At 33.0% G+C, this 20,564-nt stretch overlaps 1 protein-coding gene across 2 annotated transcripts; it reads left to right on the forward strand.

The window, feature by feature from the left end:
* The first annotated feature begins 10,366 nt into the window (after positions 1 to 10,366).
* Positions 10,367 to 16,863, forward strand: LOC125075024 (43 kDa receptor-associated protein of the synapse homolog). Of its 2 annotated transcripts, none has more exons than XM_047686570.1 (12): positions 10,367 to 10,410; positions 10,930 to 11,012; positions 11,463 to 11,620; positions 11,944 to 12,095; positions 12,717 to 12,839; positions 13,017 to 13,200; positions 13,461 to 13,661; positions 13,764 to 13,873; positions 14,007 to 14,187; positions 14,933 to 15,123; positions 16,012 to 16,147; positions 16,739 to 16,863. In XM_047686570.1, the coding sequence occupies exons 1-12, from the start codon at positions 10,373 to 10,375 to the stop codon at positions 16,832 to 16,834; spliced, it is 1,653 nt and encodes a 550-aa protein (XP_047542526.1). In that variant the 5' UTR covers positions 10,367 to 10,372; the 3' UTR covers positions 16,835 to 16,863. The 2 variants fall into 2 exon arrangements, with proteins under 2 accessions (XP_047542526.1, XP_047542527.1); XM_047686571.1 differs by having other exon boundaries at positions 16,012 to 16,144.
* Positions 16,864 to 20,564: the final 3,701 nt, after the last annotated feature.

Below are 20,564 nucleotides of genomic sequence, written 5' to 3' on the forward strand. Positions count from 1 at the left end.
GCGACACACGACGGACTGAATTCAGAGGGTGAATCTTAAGTCGAGATTTACAAAATATGTTCGCTATTAATAAACTGTCTAGCTGTGTGCGAGTACGTCGTTGAGAGATGCCAATTTATTAGTGTTTGGATTGAAATTGATGCGGGCAATATTTTTCCTTTGAATTTGTTGCGTTGAAAGCTTCGGGATATTTTATCGTGTCTCGTTTTCGAGTTCGATTTTTAACGTCACTTTTACGTTTTTTTATTTTTTTTATTGTAGTGTTGATTTATAACTATATTTTTGTAGATATATTTGGAAACTTATTCAATTCCTGGAATAAAGATGTAATATTGACCCATTAAATGAGCTCGACTATACCAAGTTTCAGTTCTCGGAACCAACTTTATGAAAGTTCCCGCTCAGTCACGAGGATTTGACAACTTTTTTTTTTTTGTATTTTCGCTTCTTACATTTTCAGACACAGCTTATATTTAACGCATGTTGATTTTCTTAAATATCTGAACGTTACTATTGCTCTATACAATATTCATAGACAATATTACATACTATAATCTGTCTTATTATGATGGTATCAAAATTCTAGCAACCTAAATTGACCGGTTAAAATTTAGTCACGAGTTCCTGATATAGAAACAAAAGCGGACACTAAATCTGACAATCTGCATTATTTATATGCCAGTCACAAGTAATTGCAAGCCAGTTTGAGTGCGAATATAAGGTACACCTAATTAAAGATACTCGTGTTAGCGTCGAATCATAACTGAAGATTAGACGAAATTATTTTATATACATTTGCATGTTGGCTCGTCAAAACTGAGCAAAAAAAAAGGAATTTTGTCGACAAATAGGAAAATAGGAATTCTTGATTTCAGAGCACAAAATTAACTTTTTAAAACTAAATTTATAAACTAAACTATTTAACAGTAGACGTGTTAACCGATTTGGAGACGATTCATGAATGATACAAAACTCGATACAATTTCGGGCTCATCCGTTTCAGGTTAGCCTGAATTAAATATAATTCTTAGTAATACTTACGAAGGGTAGCCGTAACTAGGTGCTGAACTGTTTTATTCATTTCTTATTTAATATATTTAAATTAATATCTATGCCTGTAAAAAATTAAATGAATACTTAAGTATGAAAATAATCTGAATAAAAATGAATCTGAATCACGCTATCGTTTGGTTCACCCCAATATATATAGGGTCTCGACCATCAAAATAACACTTAAAACGTTGTGTTTAGTATGTAGTCGTAACAAGTGTCAACCAGAACAAGCACTATAAAAACGAAGATGGTTTTCGAATCGTGAGTAGATACCAGTGTTGCAGAACTATCTATGCTGGTGTGGGTACAGTGTTGTCATCTAACAATATAGTAAATTTTCTGCTAGGAATGAGCAATTTTATTTATTTAATAAAATTGTATCAAGACTTTATCCACTTTGAGTAAAATTCAAACTGCAAAAAATGGGGATTTCCTCGCTGCCTATATATGCACAATGTCATGATCGACGAACTGGTTAGGACGTGATATTGTAACGCACAAACTCACTTTTGAATTTATTATAATAGTTTGTTGTTTTACATAAATGAACGTCTCAGAGTCTAACTTTAATCCGGCCAACTCAGATTTCGTAGTAGGTATTATTTATCCATTTTCTAATAGATTCTTAACTGTTGTTTCGAAACTGTTGATTTAACTTGTGTAGCTTAATACGGTCAGACAGTAATGTTTTCTTATTGTTACCTTTTTCTAATATTATTTTTAACCTTTTCAATAACTATAAATCTCTGTATAGTATAAAATAAGACTTTATTTTCACACGCTGCACGCTTAGATCTCTTAAGCTATATAATCTTAAGTTCTATATAAACCTATAAAATATACAATATATTTTTTTCTATACTACTGAAAATAAAAAATAAAAATTATCTACTCTGTTTCATTTTTGAGTCGAGTTGGCCCCCCAGTGTTTAGAACGCGTGCGTCTTAACCGATGATTTCGGGTTCAAACCCAGGCAAGCACCACTGAATTTTCATGTGCTTAATTTGTGTTTATAATTCATCTCGTGCTCGGCGGTGAAGGAAAACATCGTGAGGAAACCTGCATGTGTGTAATTTCAACGAAATTCTGCCACATGTGTATTCCACCAACCCGCATTGGAGCAGCGTTATTAGCGCATTGGAATATGCTCCAAACCTTCTCCTCAAGGGAGAGGAGGCCTTTAGCCCAGCAGTGGGAAATTTACAGGCTGCTAATGCTAAAATATTTCATATTTAGCTTTCTTCAGGTAGTAGTATAGACCCATCAAAAACATAAATGTAAAAATGAGAGCCAAGTTAAATATTATGATATATACCTTGGTTGTTGTCTTCAACGACAAAAGAAGTGAGATCTAAATTTGTGCCAAGTTAAATAGTCCTTTCTGAAATTTATTTATAACTACATAAAATATCATTTCTTCTTATAACTTGGGGTAATATATTGTTGCCTAAGGTCTGACTTGGCTAGTTCTTATATGTTTATAAACACAAATTGTAGTTTGTGTTTAGAATAACAAATTATAACTCAGAACATCTAAGAAGAATGGAGGACAGCTCAGTATTGCTTAGTTAGTATTAACGTACATTAAGAGCTGCGATGGTCCAGTCACTAGAAAACATGAATCTTAACCAGATATTGCGAGTTCATATCCAGACAAGTACCATTGAATATTTGCGTGCTTAATTTGTGTTTATTATTCATTTGTAACAGGCTTAGAACTTACGAAGGCTATAATATAATTTGTATATGAGAACTAGCCAAGTCAGACCTTAGGCAACAATATATTACCCCAAGTTATAAGAAGAAATGATATTTTATGTAGTTATAAATAAATTTCAGAAAGGACTATTTAACTTGGCACAAATTTAGATCTCACTTCTTTTGTCGTTGAAGACAACAACCAAGGTATATATCATAATATTTAACTTGGCTCTCATTTTTACATTTATGTTTTTGATGGGATATCACTACTTTTTGTATATAAATTATTAGTAGGTACTTATTAATAACAAAATTAATACCAAATGGTTTTTGTTAAGCTATTCTATTTTCTTATGTTTACGGGGTATAATTGTCTTTTTTTTTGATACGTTCTTATTTTTCTTGTAGGTACCTCCGAAATGTTCGAGTGAATTGCCCATTCAGTGACCGGATATTTTTTACGCGTTTTCTGTTTATACTTAATTTGCCCAAGTAGGGGTGGTATAATGTGCGCAGACGGTTGTACTCTACAATAGAGCCCTCTTGTATCTTGATTTGACTTGGACCTAAATTGATAAGATGTACTCCATCTAAGTTTTTAACTCTAGAAAGGCCAACGTAAGCCTGCTCTTTACTTAATATAGAGGAGCCTATGTCGAAAAGAGCACCATCAAGGCGAAGGCCTTGTGATTTGTGTATAGTAGTAGAATATGCTAAGCAAATAGAGAATTGTTTCCTTTGAACATATATGTACATTACTTAATATCTGTAACTTGGTTTGGCTTCTAGTTCGCAAATTAAATTATGTTTAAATTGAATTGTTATTTTACGTGCGCTATTGCTGTTGGAGACGTCCTCAATGTACTTTCTCTATTTTTCCATTGGACCCATTCACCAGTCCTTTGCTGATATCAGCATGCTCACTCGATACTGTTCTTCCAAGCAATAAGGATCCCCGTTTGTAGCGCTAGAGTACAAACTTAAATCATTCCTGTTATGATATACATACTCTACTACAGTCTCACGAAATCTATTTTATTGTTGTATACTAGTATACTCAAACAAAAAATATGCAGTCGAATAGACTAGGCAGCTTCCATCGGAAGGCATTGAAATAATTCTTATGAGCGCGGTTGCCACTCGCTCAAACACGCGTTAAGGTTTAATCGCAACGCTTCTATCCCGCTGCTTCGGCGTCACGTCGCGCGCCGTGTACCGAAATGCCTATTATTATTATTTTTTAAAGTATATATATAGATTTTGCACCATTGATGTGCGCTAAATGCTAGTTAATAACGTAATAAATACCAAAGTCGGCTATACTAATAAGTAATAAAACGGAAATATTTGGATTTAAAAAACTTAAGGGCGGTATTCAACTTGTTATATATTCACGTGAAGACCTTAAAATCCACATTAAGAACGGCTGTCATAAGTTTTGATTGCTGGTTCTTACATCATTTTTTTTATTACAGTTATTACAGGAACTAAGTATATAAGTGTTCCTATAGACCCAATAAAATGAAAAATTATAATAAAATGATAAAAAATTACCAGTTTCAGATTTTTTCCTTTATATTGGCCTAATTATCTACCTGCATGCCAAATTTCAACTTTCTAGGTCACCTGGAAGTAGGTTATAGTTTTGATCTATAGGTCAGTCAGTGATAAAAATGACGATTTTTAGACGTTAATATCTAAATAACCATTTGAGATGCGTCTATGAAATTTAGAACACATATGTATCTCGCGAGTCTCAATATATGAGCCAAATTTGACACATTTATGTCAAATAGTTTTTGAGTTATGAGGAGGTCAAAAGTGGCTCCAAATGGTTCGTGTAATATTACACACGGTGCTGCACGCCAGTTCTGTTACTAGAACTTGGCTGACACGCTACCGCGTGTCTAGATTAGTAGTAGGCTATTTCTATTTAGACTCGGTGTATGACTTTTAAATGTATGTGTGTGTAACTTTAAAGGATACATCGAAATCCCATTTTTAAAGGCGAACATAGCACCGTCGCATACTCTTACCATTAAAATAATACATTCAAAACATCACAAATGCAATGTTAAATAAAAATAAGAGGTCCTTGTTAATTTCTTACTAAATAAGGCAGATGGATCACCTGATGGCATATCACCAATAGTGATTGACACTAAGAAATATGAACCATCCACACGTCGAGAATTCACCACCAACCTTGGGAACTAAGATGTTATGTCCTTTGTCCTTGTAGTTACACTGTAAGCTAGTGTAACCCTTAACCCTTTACATCAGAACACAATAATAAGTACTAAGTATTACTGTTTGAAGGTAGAATTTGTGCTAAGTGATTGAACAACCGTTGTCACCAAGTCAATAATTATAGTAAGTTTAATTGGGCATCTGGCATAGACCATACTAATACAGCCTTCTGGCGTACTGTCAAAGGTACAGATATCTTTCCATAGATATTAAGATAGACACCATAGACAATTGTTAAGTTTATTATTAAACTTGAACATAATCCTGCCAGATTTTTTTTTCCTATTAACTTATATATTATTTTGAATAATATACAATCGTGGCGATAATGATGAAGCTCTGTTAACAAGAAATAAACATTCCAACCACATCGCTTGACAATTAAATACTGTGTCGTTTTCTGTGTACGAACGTGTAAAAATATCATGTGATTGTGACAGACACGGTTTTATTTTGATGTTGCTGGAAAACGGAATGGGTGTCGATTTGGATTTTAACGCATGCGCAGTTATAACTCGAAACGAGATGGAGGGATGCTGAGTAAGAACAAAGAATTATATGGAGCTGCTTTTATTATATTTCAACAGTGAACTACTTTAGTTGTTTGAATAAATACATATTCGATTAAATTAAATGTAATGTTTTTAAACTTATCGAAGTTATAAAATTATAATTAACCTTATATTTTTTATTACAAATATATATTTCTATTTTTTAAAAGAAGTTTAATCTGTTTTTTAACTCGTAAAAACCAATCAGTCAATCAAAATATGACCGAAATAAAGGTTTATTGGAACAAACATGTGGACATTTTAATATATTTCCAATAATAATAAACACTTAATTACTTAAATTAAGTTCGTATTAAAAATAAAATTTATTCTGAAATTAAATATTTGACATAAAGAAAAACATCGAATGCATACTCTATAGATTTCCCCGCTCCTCCACACAACAGCAGCCGGGGTGTGATCAGCGAGCAAGGACACTTGTGCCATAAAATTAACAATAAACTTGTGAAAAACAAATCAATTAAACACCTATACACCTTCATAATATCATATTGTAGAGTGTCATTATAAAAGCAAATGTTTCTGTGAATAAAATACATGTACAACCTCCTTTCCCTGGACGAGAAGTAAGTAACGATTTTTCGTAACCTTTTTAATCTATCAATTCTATTTTTAAATTATTGCACACCAAATATGTCAATGCATTTCTTAGTCTTATGTTTAGAAAAAACATTATATTTCATTTAAAATTAACAAATACAGATTGCAATGAAATTTTATTGTTTTTTAATATTATTATTTTTTTAGGAATAATATTTTAATACATAGTATTTTATTTATTTTTTATGTGGCGTGGCGTGATTTTCTTAAATGATTAGATTTAAAAATCGAAGGTGCGCTGACCTAATTTTCACAAATGACATTTACCCAGTAGATACATGGGTGACCTAGGTCATGCGGACAGACGGGGTCTATTTCATTAAATATTATTTTCTATTAATAAACAATTATACTCACACCTGATAATAATGACATTTCACTAGCTTTTTTTAAATATTTTTTTTTTACAAAAAATACAAAATACAAAATTTTCGTACGACATATGCACATCGTGTACAGCCTTATATATCTAACTTTTTTTTAATTTATTCGTAAGGCAAAGATCGATCTGAAAACAGATTCAAAATAATGGTAAGCAAATTTGAAAAACGGTAAATACGATTGTTAAATGTATTAAATTAATTCGTACGATTATCGACGTCAATTTGATATTTCGAATTAAAATTCACCGACAAATTTAAAATTTAATCTCACAAGCTAAACATCTAATTATAAACTATAAAATATTGATTCAAAAATGCTAATAAGAGCTTAAAATTGAAATTTATTTACGAATCCTGGTTGATTTCAGTTATTTGTAGATGCTCTGTTATAATAGCGACTAATATTTCCGAACTTGTCGATAATTATTCGATAAGTATCGTAAAAATCGGATTGTTAATTAATAATATTAACAAATACGGTTTATTGAGCGAGAAAGTTTACTTGACGGTAGGCAGTATTCTGTGCAATCTACCCACCTGTGTAGGAACGACCTACTCATAACACAATCTACCGCCAAAGAGTTATATTTGGTATTGTCGTGTTTTGTTATAAAGTTGAGTGCGGCAGTGTATCTACATGCAGAAGGGATGTAAAATTATAGTCCCCTAAGTTGATGACGCACAAATATGACGATCTCACGAACAGTCATATCTCAGCGCCAATGTCTAAATGCTAATGTCTAGCCGTGGACACTTATGGAATAATTGTCAAAATTCTACCACCGGTTCGAAAATACCACCTCGGATTTTTGTTTCAACATATTTTTTTTTTTATGAATGTATCATTTTTATTTATATATGTATGTAATAAATGTACATAATAATATTAATTAGTGGACGAGCGTGTACAAGCCTCTCTCGGTCCAAGTGCACTCCTCATTTTTTCTACCGGCAAACAGTAATACTTATGTGTACTATATACGTATATACTTTGGTTTGTAGGTGAGTTAGTGTTATTACAGGCTCAAGTGATAGAACATCTGAGATACCATTGAATAGTGACTCACACGAAACGGAACAAGAGTTTGAAATCTCAGAATTGGATATGCGATATTAACTAGAACAATAATAAAATTTATTAGATATAAGGATCAAAATAGCATATCACTTTAAGTCGATTCACAACGTTTTACGTTATACGGCTAATTCTTACAGAATCGCTTTCCACCTAACTCTCCTCTGCTTGTCAGAAATTCTCATTTTTTGTCGTTCATAAATGGAAAGTCATTTTTGGCAGATATCGTAAAGCTTTAGTCTACTATTTAAAAAAAAAAAAACAAAAATTTATGTTGTCCTCCCTTCAAAATTGAATTAAGCCTGTAATCTCGACCGTACCGTTCAATCTCTATCGCACGTGACATTGGCGAAATAATCTGTACCCTCTTGGCACAAATAAAAGCCAGAATAAAAAAATATATATATGTTGTCCTCAAATTTACAAAATTATTGAATATTGAATCGAATTTCAACCACTTAGCAAACACAAATAAGAACAAAAACCGTACCTTTTCATATCGTCGTAATTAAATTTGAAATTTAACAATAAATGTGCCACATATTCCACTAATGAGTTTTAGTATAAAAGGAGCTGAAATACTTCAGTTGATAATGCGTGGCCATTAACCTAAAGACGCTTATTCAAATCTTGGCAAGCATAATTAAGTTAAACTCATGTTTAAATATATATTAAACTCATGTAAGAAAAAGATTTTTTCTCTTCGTCTCTTGTTCGTAGGCTTCCTAACTACTAACCTTGAGAACTAAGATGTTATCACCTTTATGACTTTAGTTACAATGGCTTACTCATCCTTCAAACCGAATCACAACGATATTAAATACAGAGCCATCTCAAGCAATGCTGGCGATGTCCACACACACACATACACACATGAATTTGGGGCCCCGTTGCTAGATATTTACTAAAATTAAATATCTGGCAATATATTTAACAAAAACATTTTATTTTTAATTTTAAAATATCGTTAACCATGTGCCAATAATTTGCTTATAGCCAGACAAGGTTAGATAATTCTTAGGAATCTGATTAGGGGTACAAAAAATATTCATACCAGTCAACGTGTGAGAGAAATTGTTGGTTCTTCGGGATTCCCCTCAAAATGGGGCGCCTGAGCACGTGCTCCGTGTGCCCTTATGTTAAAGACGGTACTGATTAAGTATTGCTGTTTGGCGTTTGAATATCAAATAAGTGGTTGGTATCTATTCAGACGGGCTTGCACAAAGCCATATAATATATATACTTAAATATATGGAAAAAAAATACTTTTGAGTTTATTAACGGTTTCTTGACAAAATCTACACTCTGAACTAATACCATTAGTTCTTCTTATTATCTTCTAAAATGACAATTGAATTGTTTGTGAGATTATTATTAATTTTTTTTTTATAAATGAGTTTGTTTGTTAATATTTCATATCTTAAATACGAAACGGATAATCATGAAATAGTGTGTACATGTAATGGGTGTATACTCTATTCAAACCATAACAGGGAGAAAGCCAAATAAACAACATTTGACAGCGAATTGACGCGATACCATTGGTCGAGAGCTTGATTAATCTATCATATTCACTATGGATTTGCGATAAAAAGGCGTTTTTAAAGTCGACGAAACTGTTATCGGAATTTTGGAAGTAAAATTAAAGTAATAATAGGTAGTTAAGTGCAATAGTGTTGTATTATAAATAAAGATTAATCATAAATATTTAGTAGTGCACAATATCGTTGTGTTTTTAGCAACTCTCATGAGATACATAAATCTAAGGTTTTTCCTACTTCCATTGGAGTAAGTTATACAAAAGCGGTCATGCACCAGCCCAGCCTTCAAATGCGGTCGAAGCTTCCAACGGACATTAGTAAACAACACATTTTTATGAATATTTCATGAACTTTACTATACTCACGTTCAGAAATTTGGGAAAACATTTTAGAAGACTTGTAACAAAAGATTAATTGGATGAAAATGTTTGTAATATTTTTCTTTTATTCCACAGATAATGCAACCTTGAACAATGGACGGTGACAGTTTTAAAATGAATATGGAATGTATTTATTTTTACAACGCTGTTTGAATTGAGTAAGTATAACTTTAGTAAGATTAGAAGGATGATGAGGGTTTAGTGGTTAGAACACGAGAATTTTTACCGAAAATTATTTGTTCAAACCAAAGAAAAAAAATTATTTACTACACGGCCCAATTATAAAAAAGATTCTGACAAACTGTGGAGATACACCAATCCGGAACAACGTGGTGAAATAAGCTCCTAGCCTTCATATCGAACAGAGGATGCCTCAGCCCAGGAGTGGGATATTTATAGGCTTTTATTGGTTTAAGCCCAGACATGTCTTGCTGGATCTATGTGTATCTCGAGTAAATATTGTTTGGATAAAAATTTGCCACCAATCCTGAGCAGCGAAATCCAACGTATTGGTATATAAGAAGCTGGTAGGCTTCTACAGTTTAGCACCCGTATATAACATCATCTTTTTACACACCAATGCCCCACCAATACATATGTTGGCGACACACCATCAAAAACAGCTCAAAAAAATGAAAAAAAAAGTTCCATGTAATTTTACCAAAAAACGAGTACAGGATTTTTCTCTGGCTTTTTCAAAACGTTAACCTATTCTTCCGTCTCTATCTGTCTTAGGAAGTTCCCGTGGTGGGCGAGCAAGAGGACGCGATGCATCCAGCCCATGCCAGGTGACGCTGCCGCTTACACCCGCGGAACATGTCATGGGACTCAATCGAGTCGCGCGACTTCCTCGGGTATGTCTCTTTCAAACATTTGGTATTTTTTGTGTGTGAATGTGATAGCGAATTAATAGGGAATAAAATTCGTAAATAGTTCCAATGGAAACATAAAGTTACAATACCCTCAACGTCATAGCCGAAAGGGTGGATTTGTTTTGTTACAGCCTGAATGAACTCATAATTGTAGCCACTTGGACTATATCATATATAACGTAGAGACTTATTTTAAATATTAGAATTAGGACAAACATGTCCTGTAATGATATGTATACAGTTTTGTATTATAAATAAACTTAATCATGAAATAGAGGATGGAAGAAATGTAGTTGGTTTTGTTTTAGTCTTAGAAAAATATTATAGAGTCACTTACATCAGAATATTGAGTAGACCTAATTCTAGTATTAATATTATTTTTTTTTCGTCTTCTCATATCAGGGTATTTTCTTTACCGAACCGGTGGTAGTGTTTAATTTGACAATGAATAAGTGAGCGTAATGCTTCTGAATAATGGAATTTGATTTGATATATTTTCAGCGGGGTGCCGGCGCACCAACTGTCGGCTACGCGACTGCTCAGCTCCCCTGATCCGTCGCGTCACCATCTTGACGATCCACCAGGTTGTGATAATTAATAAACAAAGTATTAATATACACATACTTTAAATTATTCGTAATCTACATTAATTGATTGTTACAATAACATCACATTAATAAATATTGAAGTAATGCTCAAAAATAGTCGCTGTGAACATTTCGTAGAATTAGACGTAGACACTTTAACTAAAGGGATATTTTTTCTTAAAACAGGAAGAAATGAAAACATTTAAACCCGGATGAAATATTTCGTTGTTTTAGTCGCAATTTTTTATTTATTTATAATGGCAGACTGGCAAATGAGAGATACCTGATACCGGAAAGTAAGTGGTTGCCAGCGCCCATAGCCATTGGCACTAAGATTTTATGTCCGATGTACCTGTAGTTACACTACGGTTATATACCCATCGTGGGGACGATAATTGCAAAAGGGATCTAAATCCGCATATTCAACTTTATTTAACGTACTTTCAGACGTATTTCCATTCTCAGAAGAATATCCAACTGAAGTACGTAATGGGGCCATACGATGGGGATCCCGGTTTGGACCGGCGCACCGGCCGTCAGCTGGTGTCCTCGAGTGTTTTCGCATCTGCCGATCTCGTCTCGACCAATATCTTGCGAGACGAAAGGTAAGCAGTACATATTTTCTGACTTCGATATCGTACTATGTAATCTGTTGTATGTTTGATAGTTAATTTATGTTGTCAAGAAAATATGTGTATAATAATTTAATGATGTTCATATCTAAAAGATTAGTTATTATATAATAAAGTATCAAGACATTTAACTTGATGCTCAGCTTTAATATCGAGATCAAGATTATTTGAAAACAAAAACCACTTTAAAATGCTTAAACTCTATACATGATACTGTCTTTATAAATAATTCGTATAATGATTTCCACTATTTCAGTTCCGAAACACATTTATTAATGAAAGCGTAATTAATGTAGATCGAAAGAGGGGTCCGGCTGTACGGTCAGAATGAACAACGTCTGGCGGTGAAGGTATGGCTGTCCGCACTGCGTGGGGTACGTCACAGGAGCGACAAATTCGCCTTATTGGGACATCTTTATCAAGCTTACATGGACTTTGGAAAATACAGGTAAGCACCTTTATGTGATTAAATGCGTTGAGTTTATAATTAATCTCATGAAGTTTGCATGTGCAACGACAAATCTTCTTAGCAGGAGAAGAGGACTTAAGTATTATCACTAAAATTTATGCCATAGTGAGTCATGAGATATGATTAAGACAACACATCACCTGATAATACTCGACCGGTTAAATACAGTACAGTACAGGGGTTTGGTGATTAAGACACCCCTCCCCTCCAATCTCAATGGAGATTAGCCAACTGCGTAGGAAATAGTTTAGTGCACAAGTGGATGCACAAATAGAGGTGCACAGTGTCACCCTCATAATCTGATGGAATGACGAATGAACACCATTGGAAAGTTTAGCAAGACTTGGACCCAACAACGGCCTTATCTGCTCCCGCGACAAGGGCTTTGCTTGGAATCGGACAGTTTTTAAGAATTTCTTGCTAAAAAACTTAACGTAGAGTAACGGAAATTTGCAGCCCTTAGGTTAAACCAACGAAGCAACTATATAACTCAATAAATAAAACATGCCAATATTTAAATTTGTACGCATCAAAAACCTATTAAAACAAAAGTAAATTCGGTTAAATTACTTTTTAATGTATTGTGTATTATTTTTTTAGAGAATCTCTGGAATTCGCGAATAGACAACTCGGCATATCAGAGGAACTGGATTCAGCTCCGATGCGTGCCGAAGCTTATCTCAACCTCGCACGCGCTCATCAAACACTTGGTGGTCTTGACAGGTATTCGAGTATTATGGAACATAAACATTACAAATTTTCATTTGTTTTTATTTAAATATTATAATATTCTGTAAATAAAATGAAAATTACCTCCAAATTATCAATAAATACCAAAAGTAAAGTTTTCGTGAAATATTTCAGACAAATTTGTTTTTAAACACAAGGCATTTGTTCCAGAGCTCTATCATACGCACGCCATGCACTTTACAACGATTGTGGGGGAGGATCAACTGCAGGATGTGTTCACCTCACCGTAGCAGCTGTCAGCTTGGAGCTTGGAGCGTTTTCAAAAGCAATGGATGGCTTTCAAAAAGCGCTAGCAGTAGCTCAAGCTCAAAATGATAACACGCTGCTGTTACAGGTATTTTGATGAGAATTGTATATCATTTTATTTTTTCTTTCCATTTTCTCCAAATCTTGGACCTGCAATACGAGGGCAATAAGGTGCTACATTAGTGATTGCAATGTATCTCGTATTTGGCAGAGAAAGAAAATGTTATGTAGGCTGCATTTGTCAGAATAAATCTGCAATATATCTAATTATCATTACAAAGAAAACGCTAAGTAAGATATATCCTTAAAGTAGCTGGTCATCACCAATAGATGATTTCATTGTTTCAGGTATACGTGGGTCTATCAGAGCTATGGCGTCGACTCCGTGATACAGAACGCGCGGTTGCCTGCGCAGCTCGTGCGTGTGACCTCGGCCGCGGTCCACGCTCGACTGACCTCAACACACGACACCACCGCACTGCTCTTTTGCAAATGGCCGCTGCTTTACGGGCCAGAGGCGAACTTGGAGATGCTCATGACTACTGTAATGTAAGTATAGTGTTTTTAAATAAAGATCCCAATCCCATATTGTATTTAAAAAAAAAATCCTTCACTTATTAGATAGAGTTTCAAAGAATGCGTCATTTTCAGGAAGCTCTGCGTCTTGCAGCAGTAGCTGGTGATCAGGGTTGCTATGCTCGCGCTATGAGGATAGCTGGTGATGTTTACCGAAGAAAATGTGATTACGGGAAGGCGCTTAGGTAAAATCTATTTGATGATACCCTCATTATCTTACTTGAATTAATTAAGAACTTAAATACTCATGTCGTAAATAGCAAACAGAAAGCTAATGACTTGAAAAATAACGTCTCTTTGTAAATTTGACTCTAATAGGCATTACGAAGTAGCAATGGGAGCTGGTCAATCTCTCGGTGATCGCTTAGCTCAAATGGAAGCAATGGACGGAGCAGCAAGATGCTTAGAAGCTCTGAGGCTTCAGGGTAGAATTTGCAACTGTCGCCCACTTGAATTCAATACAAGATTACTTGAAGTCGCTACTTCTGTTGGTTCAAAGGTAAGAACGGAAAAACTACATTTATTTTCGAAACTTTAGGTATTCCTCCTTTTTAAGTTGTATCAAAATATATTTATAATAATATTGATAGTCAATACCAATCGAGAAATTAATAAAGACTTGTGATTGGCTAATAGTTCTACTATATTGTTCTCCACGAACAGTTCTGGGATCAATATTTATTTATTAATAATACGCCATTAATCCACTAGACTACTTATATCCACTTCAATTTTACTTTCAAAGTTCCGATTACCATTTTTTCGTCATTCAACACGCCGTTTTTTCGCGAATTCATAATTAATATCATAGATGCTCGACCAATGGTATCACGTCAATTTGATTTTAAATGTTGTTTATTCGTCTACACTTCTCTTGTGGTTGAAAAAGGCTTTATAAATGCAATAAATTATAAATATACGAGAAATGAAAACAAACTAAATTAATCCTTCCTTTGACAAGATCTTTTAGGGCGATGCTTCTAAAATAAAATCGTGCTAATACCTAGTTTTAATATTATCTTTGATAGTTTTGTACATAATACAGACGATAAAGAACCTTATTATAGATATTATTGTGTATTAAATTTTATCATTTTAATTGTATTTTTATTTTATGGTATACTAAACTACTTCTTCGGCTTCTTCTTGAGTTTCTTGTCGATTCTCTGCAAAATCTACTTAAATCATACCATTTTATGATTCTACTTTACAGTGTTTTTATCATTATTTATATTATGATTTAGATGCTAGTGCGCCGCGTGCGACTTCGTCTGGCCGACATCTACACGGCGCTGGGCGACAACAACGCGGCGGCGCGCCAGAGACGCGCGGCGGGCGCGTGGGCGGCGCCGGCCTGCGCGCGCTGCCGGGAGCCGCTCGCCGAGCGCGCTGAGCCGCTCGCGTCACTGCCCTGTGCGCACATCGTGCACCACGCGTGAGTGCTAATCTAAACTTTTTACAAATCTAGAGCTTGTGAGTATGGTCGCGAGTTCAAACGAAGATTAGACTTTAGATTAGAAGGTTAGACTTTAGATTTTTCTATAACTCGAGAAAAGCACCGTTGCAGTGTACTCATTGCCCGAAGGTTAGTAATGCTGCAGCAGAACATCTTAGATCAATTTTCTTTTTTAAAACGCAGTGCGTGTTTTAAAAAAGAAAGTTAAGCAAATAAGCCCCACACTGGGCGCCAATTCTATTAACAAATTGTCCCTTTATCGAATTCAAAACGTCATCGTTGCTGATCAGCCGTCTTCCTATTCTACTAACACAACAATCCAGTTGCGGCTCGGATTGGATCGAAATTTAATCGGGATCGTATTGTGACCGATACCAATAAGTAGATTGGGCTCTCACTTATGATTAAGCTGAGGTTTAATTTTATTCGGAACAGTCGAAGTGGGATCATAAATCGGGAACATACATGATTAATTCTCCAAATCCCACAAGATACCAAGTCCAGCCGTTTCTTTTTCATATTAAATATAATTTTTTTGATTTTTATTATATAAATAAAAAAAAAATGTTTTAATAATAAATAAATAATAAAAATTTAAATTTTCTCATTATCTCTGCGAATTTGGAGAACTTCAAATAGAACCGTTATATTCGTACGTTAATAGAAGTGGCCCCCTGGTTTCGTTATTGTTCATTTGAACCTAAGGGTTCTAAGATGTTATAATACCTTATGTTTGAAATTACGTGAATATTCTAGAAATCTATGAAATGACGTGGCCGAGACAACACTCTCCTCTCTCTGTCACGCTGTGTCATCGTGACAGATAAGACGTAAAGATGTTTCAAACTTTCTTCCCTTTCTTTCCAGCTGCATGCCAGAATCCTGGTCACGACGGTCAACGCGCAGCTCAGGAGGTGCAGAATGCGCGGAATGCGCCTCACCCCGCGCTCCCCGCGCTCCTCCCCCTGCACCCCCGGCACCACGAAGCTTGCCATCTCAGGTTGTGAGTACATGAGACATCGAATATACATTCGAATTACACAATATAAATTTACTTAGTGAACATAACGTTGTATAATCTGGACTAGAACATCACATACTTATGTCCTTTTAATATTTGTCTGAATTGCGGCTTAATGTAACTAAAATTGTGGGACAATGACAGGTTGATTAATTAAATTTTCATAGAATCAGGCGTATGCATGTCTCTTTAACATATATATATGCATACCTTAGGGGGCTATAAAAAAATAGCATATATACAACGCAGAATGCTTCATGCATCTTATGAGTGGTCTCATAAAGAATACAACTTATTACAGAGTAGAGTAGAGCAGTCCAGAGTATTATTATTGTAGTTTAAATGTCAACCTGTGCGCGCATTATAAAAATTAACACTGATCATTTTTCATAATGCCCCAAAAGAAAACTTAAAAAAAACACCAACTATTTTTTTTTTTATTTCTATAAGTAAACACGGTGCATTTAATAACTTAAAGAAATTCTTAGAGAAAATAAATTTCGTAGACTTTCAGGGTTTGATCTTATTTGGTTTTCATAGATTTTTTTAATAAATAAATGTATTTTTTCCCAGGATTTTCCCTTCGGCACTCCTCCAACACTTCGCGAATCAGATCTTAACTCTGTCCTCTCCGACCACAGCAGTCAACAAGCTACGTCCAGCGTATAAGCTATTTAAATTTTATGTATTTATAACAGTCAAAACTCTTTCCTTGTCAAAATGACATTTGACTGCCAACATTAATGACATATGTTAGGTTAGGTTACGACGGTTTTAATTTTGTGAGCATTTTCGATAGAGCTATATTAATAATAAAGCCGATTTGATGCACTACACTAGGATCTCCTGACACGCATGCAGAAGACCGTGACATAAATAGACAAAAGTAATTTTGACAGGGATAGAGTTTAGGCTGTAAAATTTGAGTATAAGTCTTTTTCTATACACCTGGCATTTGTTCACTCGCATAACCAAACCAAACGCTTAATACCAAAACCTGGGTATACCTAAAGTCATCTTATATTGTAAGCTGTAATTTATATTTTACGTTAATTAATACATATGAAAAAAGCAACCTATTTGCCAAAATTTCATAAAAATATATTCATTATTTTGCACTTGGCATTTTAAAAAATATTTTTTATCTCGTAATTGACGTAATAGGCGGTTTTTTTTTTATAAAAAGCGTAAACATTACCTTGATGTTAAATTAAATAATCGGCGCTTTTTCTATTTAAATTTTATTAGATGATGGAAACGAAAATATCTTATGACCCACGCTTTCTTTACGTAAATTGAACGGCATTTTGTTTTTTTTTTTAACTCATACTAAACATGTATATACATAACGATAGTGTGGAATTGAATACCAATATTAGTTTATTTTTTCTACATAAAAAATACTTATTTATAATAAAAAAAAAACTCACCTGATACTTACAAATTGTAACGAATTAAATATAAGATATTTTTTAAAATAATCAATAGGCCCAAGGTAGCACCTCATAGCGAGATACTGTCACGTTAAACAAAACAAAAGAAAAACGTAAAAAAAAAGTATTTATAATGATACCAAACTTTGCGTCATGAAAGACTTATTTGCTTTTTAAATCAGTAATTTTTATAGATAATATATTTACGTTATTTCTCTTCATTAGTTTGTATAGCGACGGAATCCCTAAAGTGAAAAATTAGAAAAAAATATACGATATAGATTTTTTGCATTTGCACAAAAATTTAAATTCAGAATTGATTAAGTATGTGGAAAAGTAAGTTGACTTTTTAATGTCATTGTTGTGATTCATGTGTTTTTAGGCAAAGGTGATATATTATTATGATATTAAGTGGAAATTGAAAAAATAATTTACTGTATATAAAAAAAAAATAAAAAAAAGGAAATGTCCATATCTGAGATTCATTCATACAAGAATGTTAATGGTTAAGATATTTTAAAATACGCTTTATAAAGGTGATCGTTCATTGGATGCGGAGTAAGATTGAGTTTAACGAGTAAAAAATCTTTAACGCTAAGCAACCAATGGACAGAAACTCTACACTTTCAGTTTTAAAAAATTGTTCATGTGAAAAACTATAATTATATGTATTGTCGTATACATGGTGTTATATAAGATAAATATAATATTATAAGAAGTAAATTATTATTAATTTTTAAGAAATTTAAATACGCTTGTATCGTGATAAACATTTGTTGCAAATGTTTTTTTGTAGTTGTGATTGAGAGCATCCGTTTCGATTTTTCGACAGTTAAACAAATGTCAGTGTCAAATAATATTTGTCAAATTAACTATCGAAATTCGAATATTATTATCCTACTAAGATAAAAAGATATAAATCTATATACTGTATGTATGTATTTATTGTACTTTGAAATGGTTATTATAAATCAAAAATACGTTTAATGTAAACAAAAAAAAAAAAAAAGAAACCACAAACTGCCAAACTTTTATCTTGTGGTCAATTAAACGCATAATGAAATATGAAAAAAATATATAAAAATATTACGGAATAGTTATGAGCACTGGTTTAGTCATCACATTTAGGAGAAAGTAAATTAAAATCACATTAAACATACCTTTATGAAATATTTAAAATCGGATTTGAAAGAAATATATATATTTATACGATTATTTAAATATGTAACCAAAATCGAAGGAGGTTTTCAGAATAGATAATATTCATTATCTGTCACAAAAAGCTTTTAATGATAAATCTATTATTTTTACTATATTTTTCGCTACCAAAATTCAAAACGTTTGGATAATCACACTAATATAAATCGATTGAATAAAAACGGCTTCGACTTCCGATTCTTATTATTTGAATGACGTTTATCCCGAAGTCCTATCATTAATAAAAAAACAGATCGTGAGAAACTATTATATGCTTCCAATTTCGAAATTCAAAATCGGTATCTTTGTTATTATTGAATAGTGTTTAATTATTTATTGCGGCTACACATTTAAAGAAACGAACACACAAAACAAAATAATAGATTCAAAAATGTTGTAAAAAATTGCGGCGTAACGGTCTTGAAATTGCAATAGGATATCGCTCCCAAAGTTCAGCGTAAACTGACTGTTTTTTAAAATGTTCGTTAGTATCAAAATAATTCTAAAACGTGAACAGTTAGTCACCTATTTGATTGCGGCTGCCACAAATAAATGACAAATCATTCATTATCTATAAAGCCACAGTTAAAATGAATTTGATCAGCGTTTAAAAAACTAGAGTCTATTATGCTATCTATAATTTTTATGTTTTAATGCTGATCTTTGGTACGAGCGTCATGGCGTCCGCCATTTTATTTTCTGTCATATCTTTCAATGTATATTATGTAATACTAAATAATCATTTCAATATTATAAATGCACACAATTAAAATCGACTATTTAAATTTAATATCGAATCATGTTATTTATTTTAACTTAATAAAATAGACGATGTAAGTACGCGTATATAGGAATCTATCATATATTTATTATAAAAAGAAAAGCAATTTAAAGTAAATAGTGATAATATTAAGGAAATAGATAGAAACAATATTGAATTTAATTTATTCTTGTATAAAATATACATATTACAAATGTCTTCATATTATATCTAAGGAGCTCCACAGACCATAGACTAAAAAATCTACCAAGTTTATTTTAACATTTCTAAATGATTTAGACTCTAATAAAGCCTTCTGGCGTGCTGTCAAATATTATAGTTACCTATTAATCAATGACATTTAGACATAGACAATTCTACTACCTTTAACTTACATGTAGTATTCCTAATAGAAAAAAGAAACTGTTATTAACCCCAGACTAAATTAGGAATGCCTTTACTGGTATATTGGTGACCGTGTGTGATGTCATAACAGCAATTTTTCTTGATGACCAAAACAGTACCTACTATATAATTTTGGTTGAGATTTATTTACCAGCATTAAAACATGTATTCAGTTCCCGGTATTAATATTACATAGTTAATAAACAAATTGAATAAGAAATAAGATTGGATCATAGAATCGTCTTAAAACGGGTCACAGACCGGTCGGTCATATAATTACATAATAATAATTAATTTTATTATTTTTAAACTTTTTGCGAATGTGCAAATATGTGTGTGTCATAATATGTTATATATTCCTAACTTTTTGTTTATTTCTCTTAAATTTAAATTGACAAGAAAAGATTGATTGAAGGCCGCCTTTTGTACATCTTCCTAAAATCCATTTCCAATTTTTTGTACGAAAAAGAGTATTTTGTATTATATTTTAGTCATGGTTAAGTAGTAACAGATTTAGTTTTCGGTCGATAAATGTCTGTAGTCTGTGGAAGCCCTTAAAACTTTCTTAAAACTTCTTTAATTGCTTAACAAAACTTTAATATTA

This window comes from Vanessa atalanta, chromosome 29 (assembly GCF_905147765.1).
Source record: "Vanessa atalanta chromosome 29, ilVanAtal1.2, whole genome shotgun sequence".
Classification (NCBI taxonomy): Eukaryota; Metazoa; Arthropoda; class Insecta; order Lepidoptera; family Nymphalidae; genus Vanessa; species Vanessa atalanta.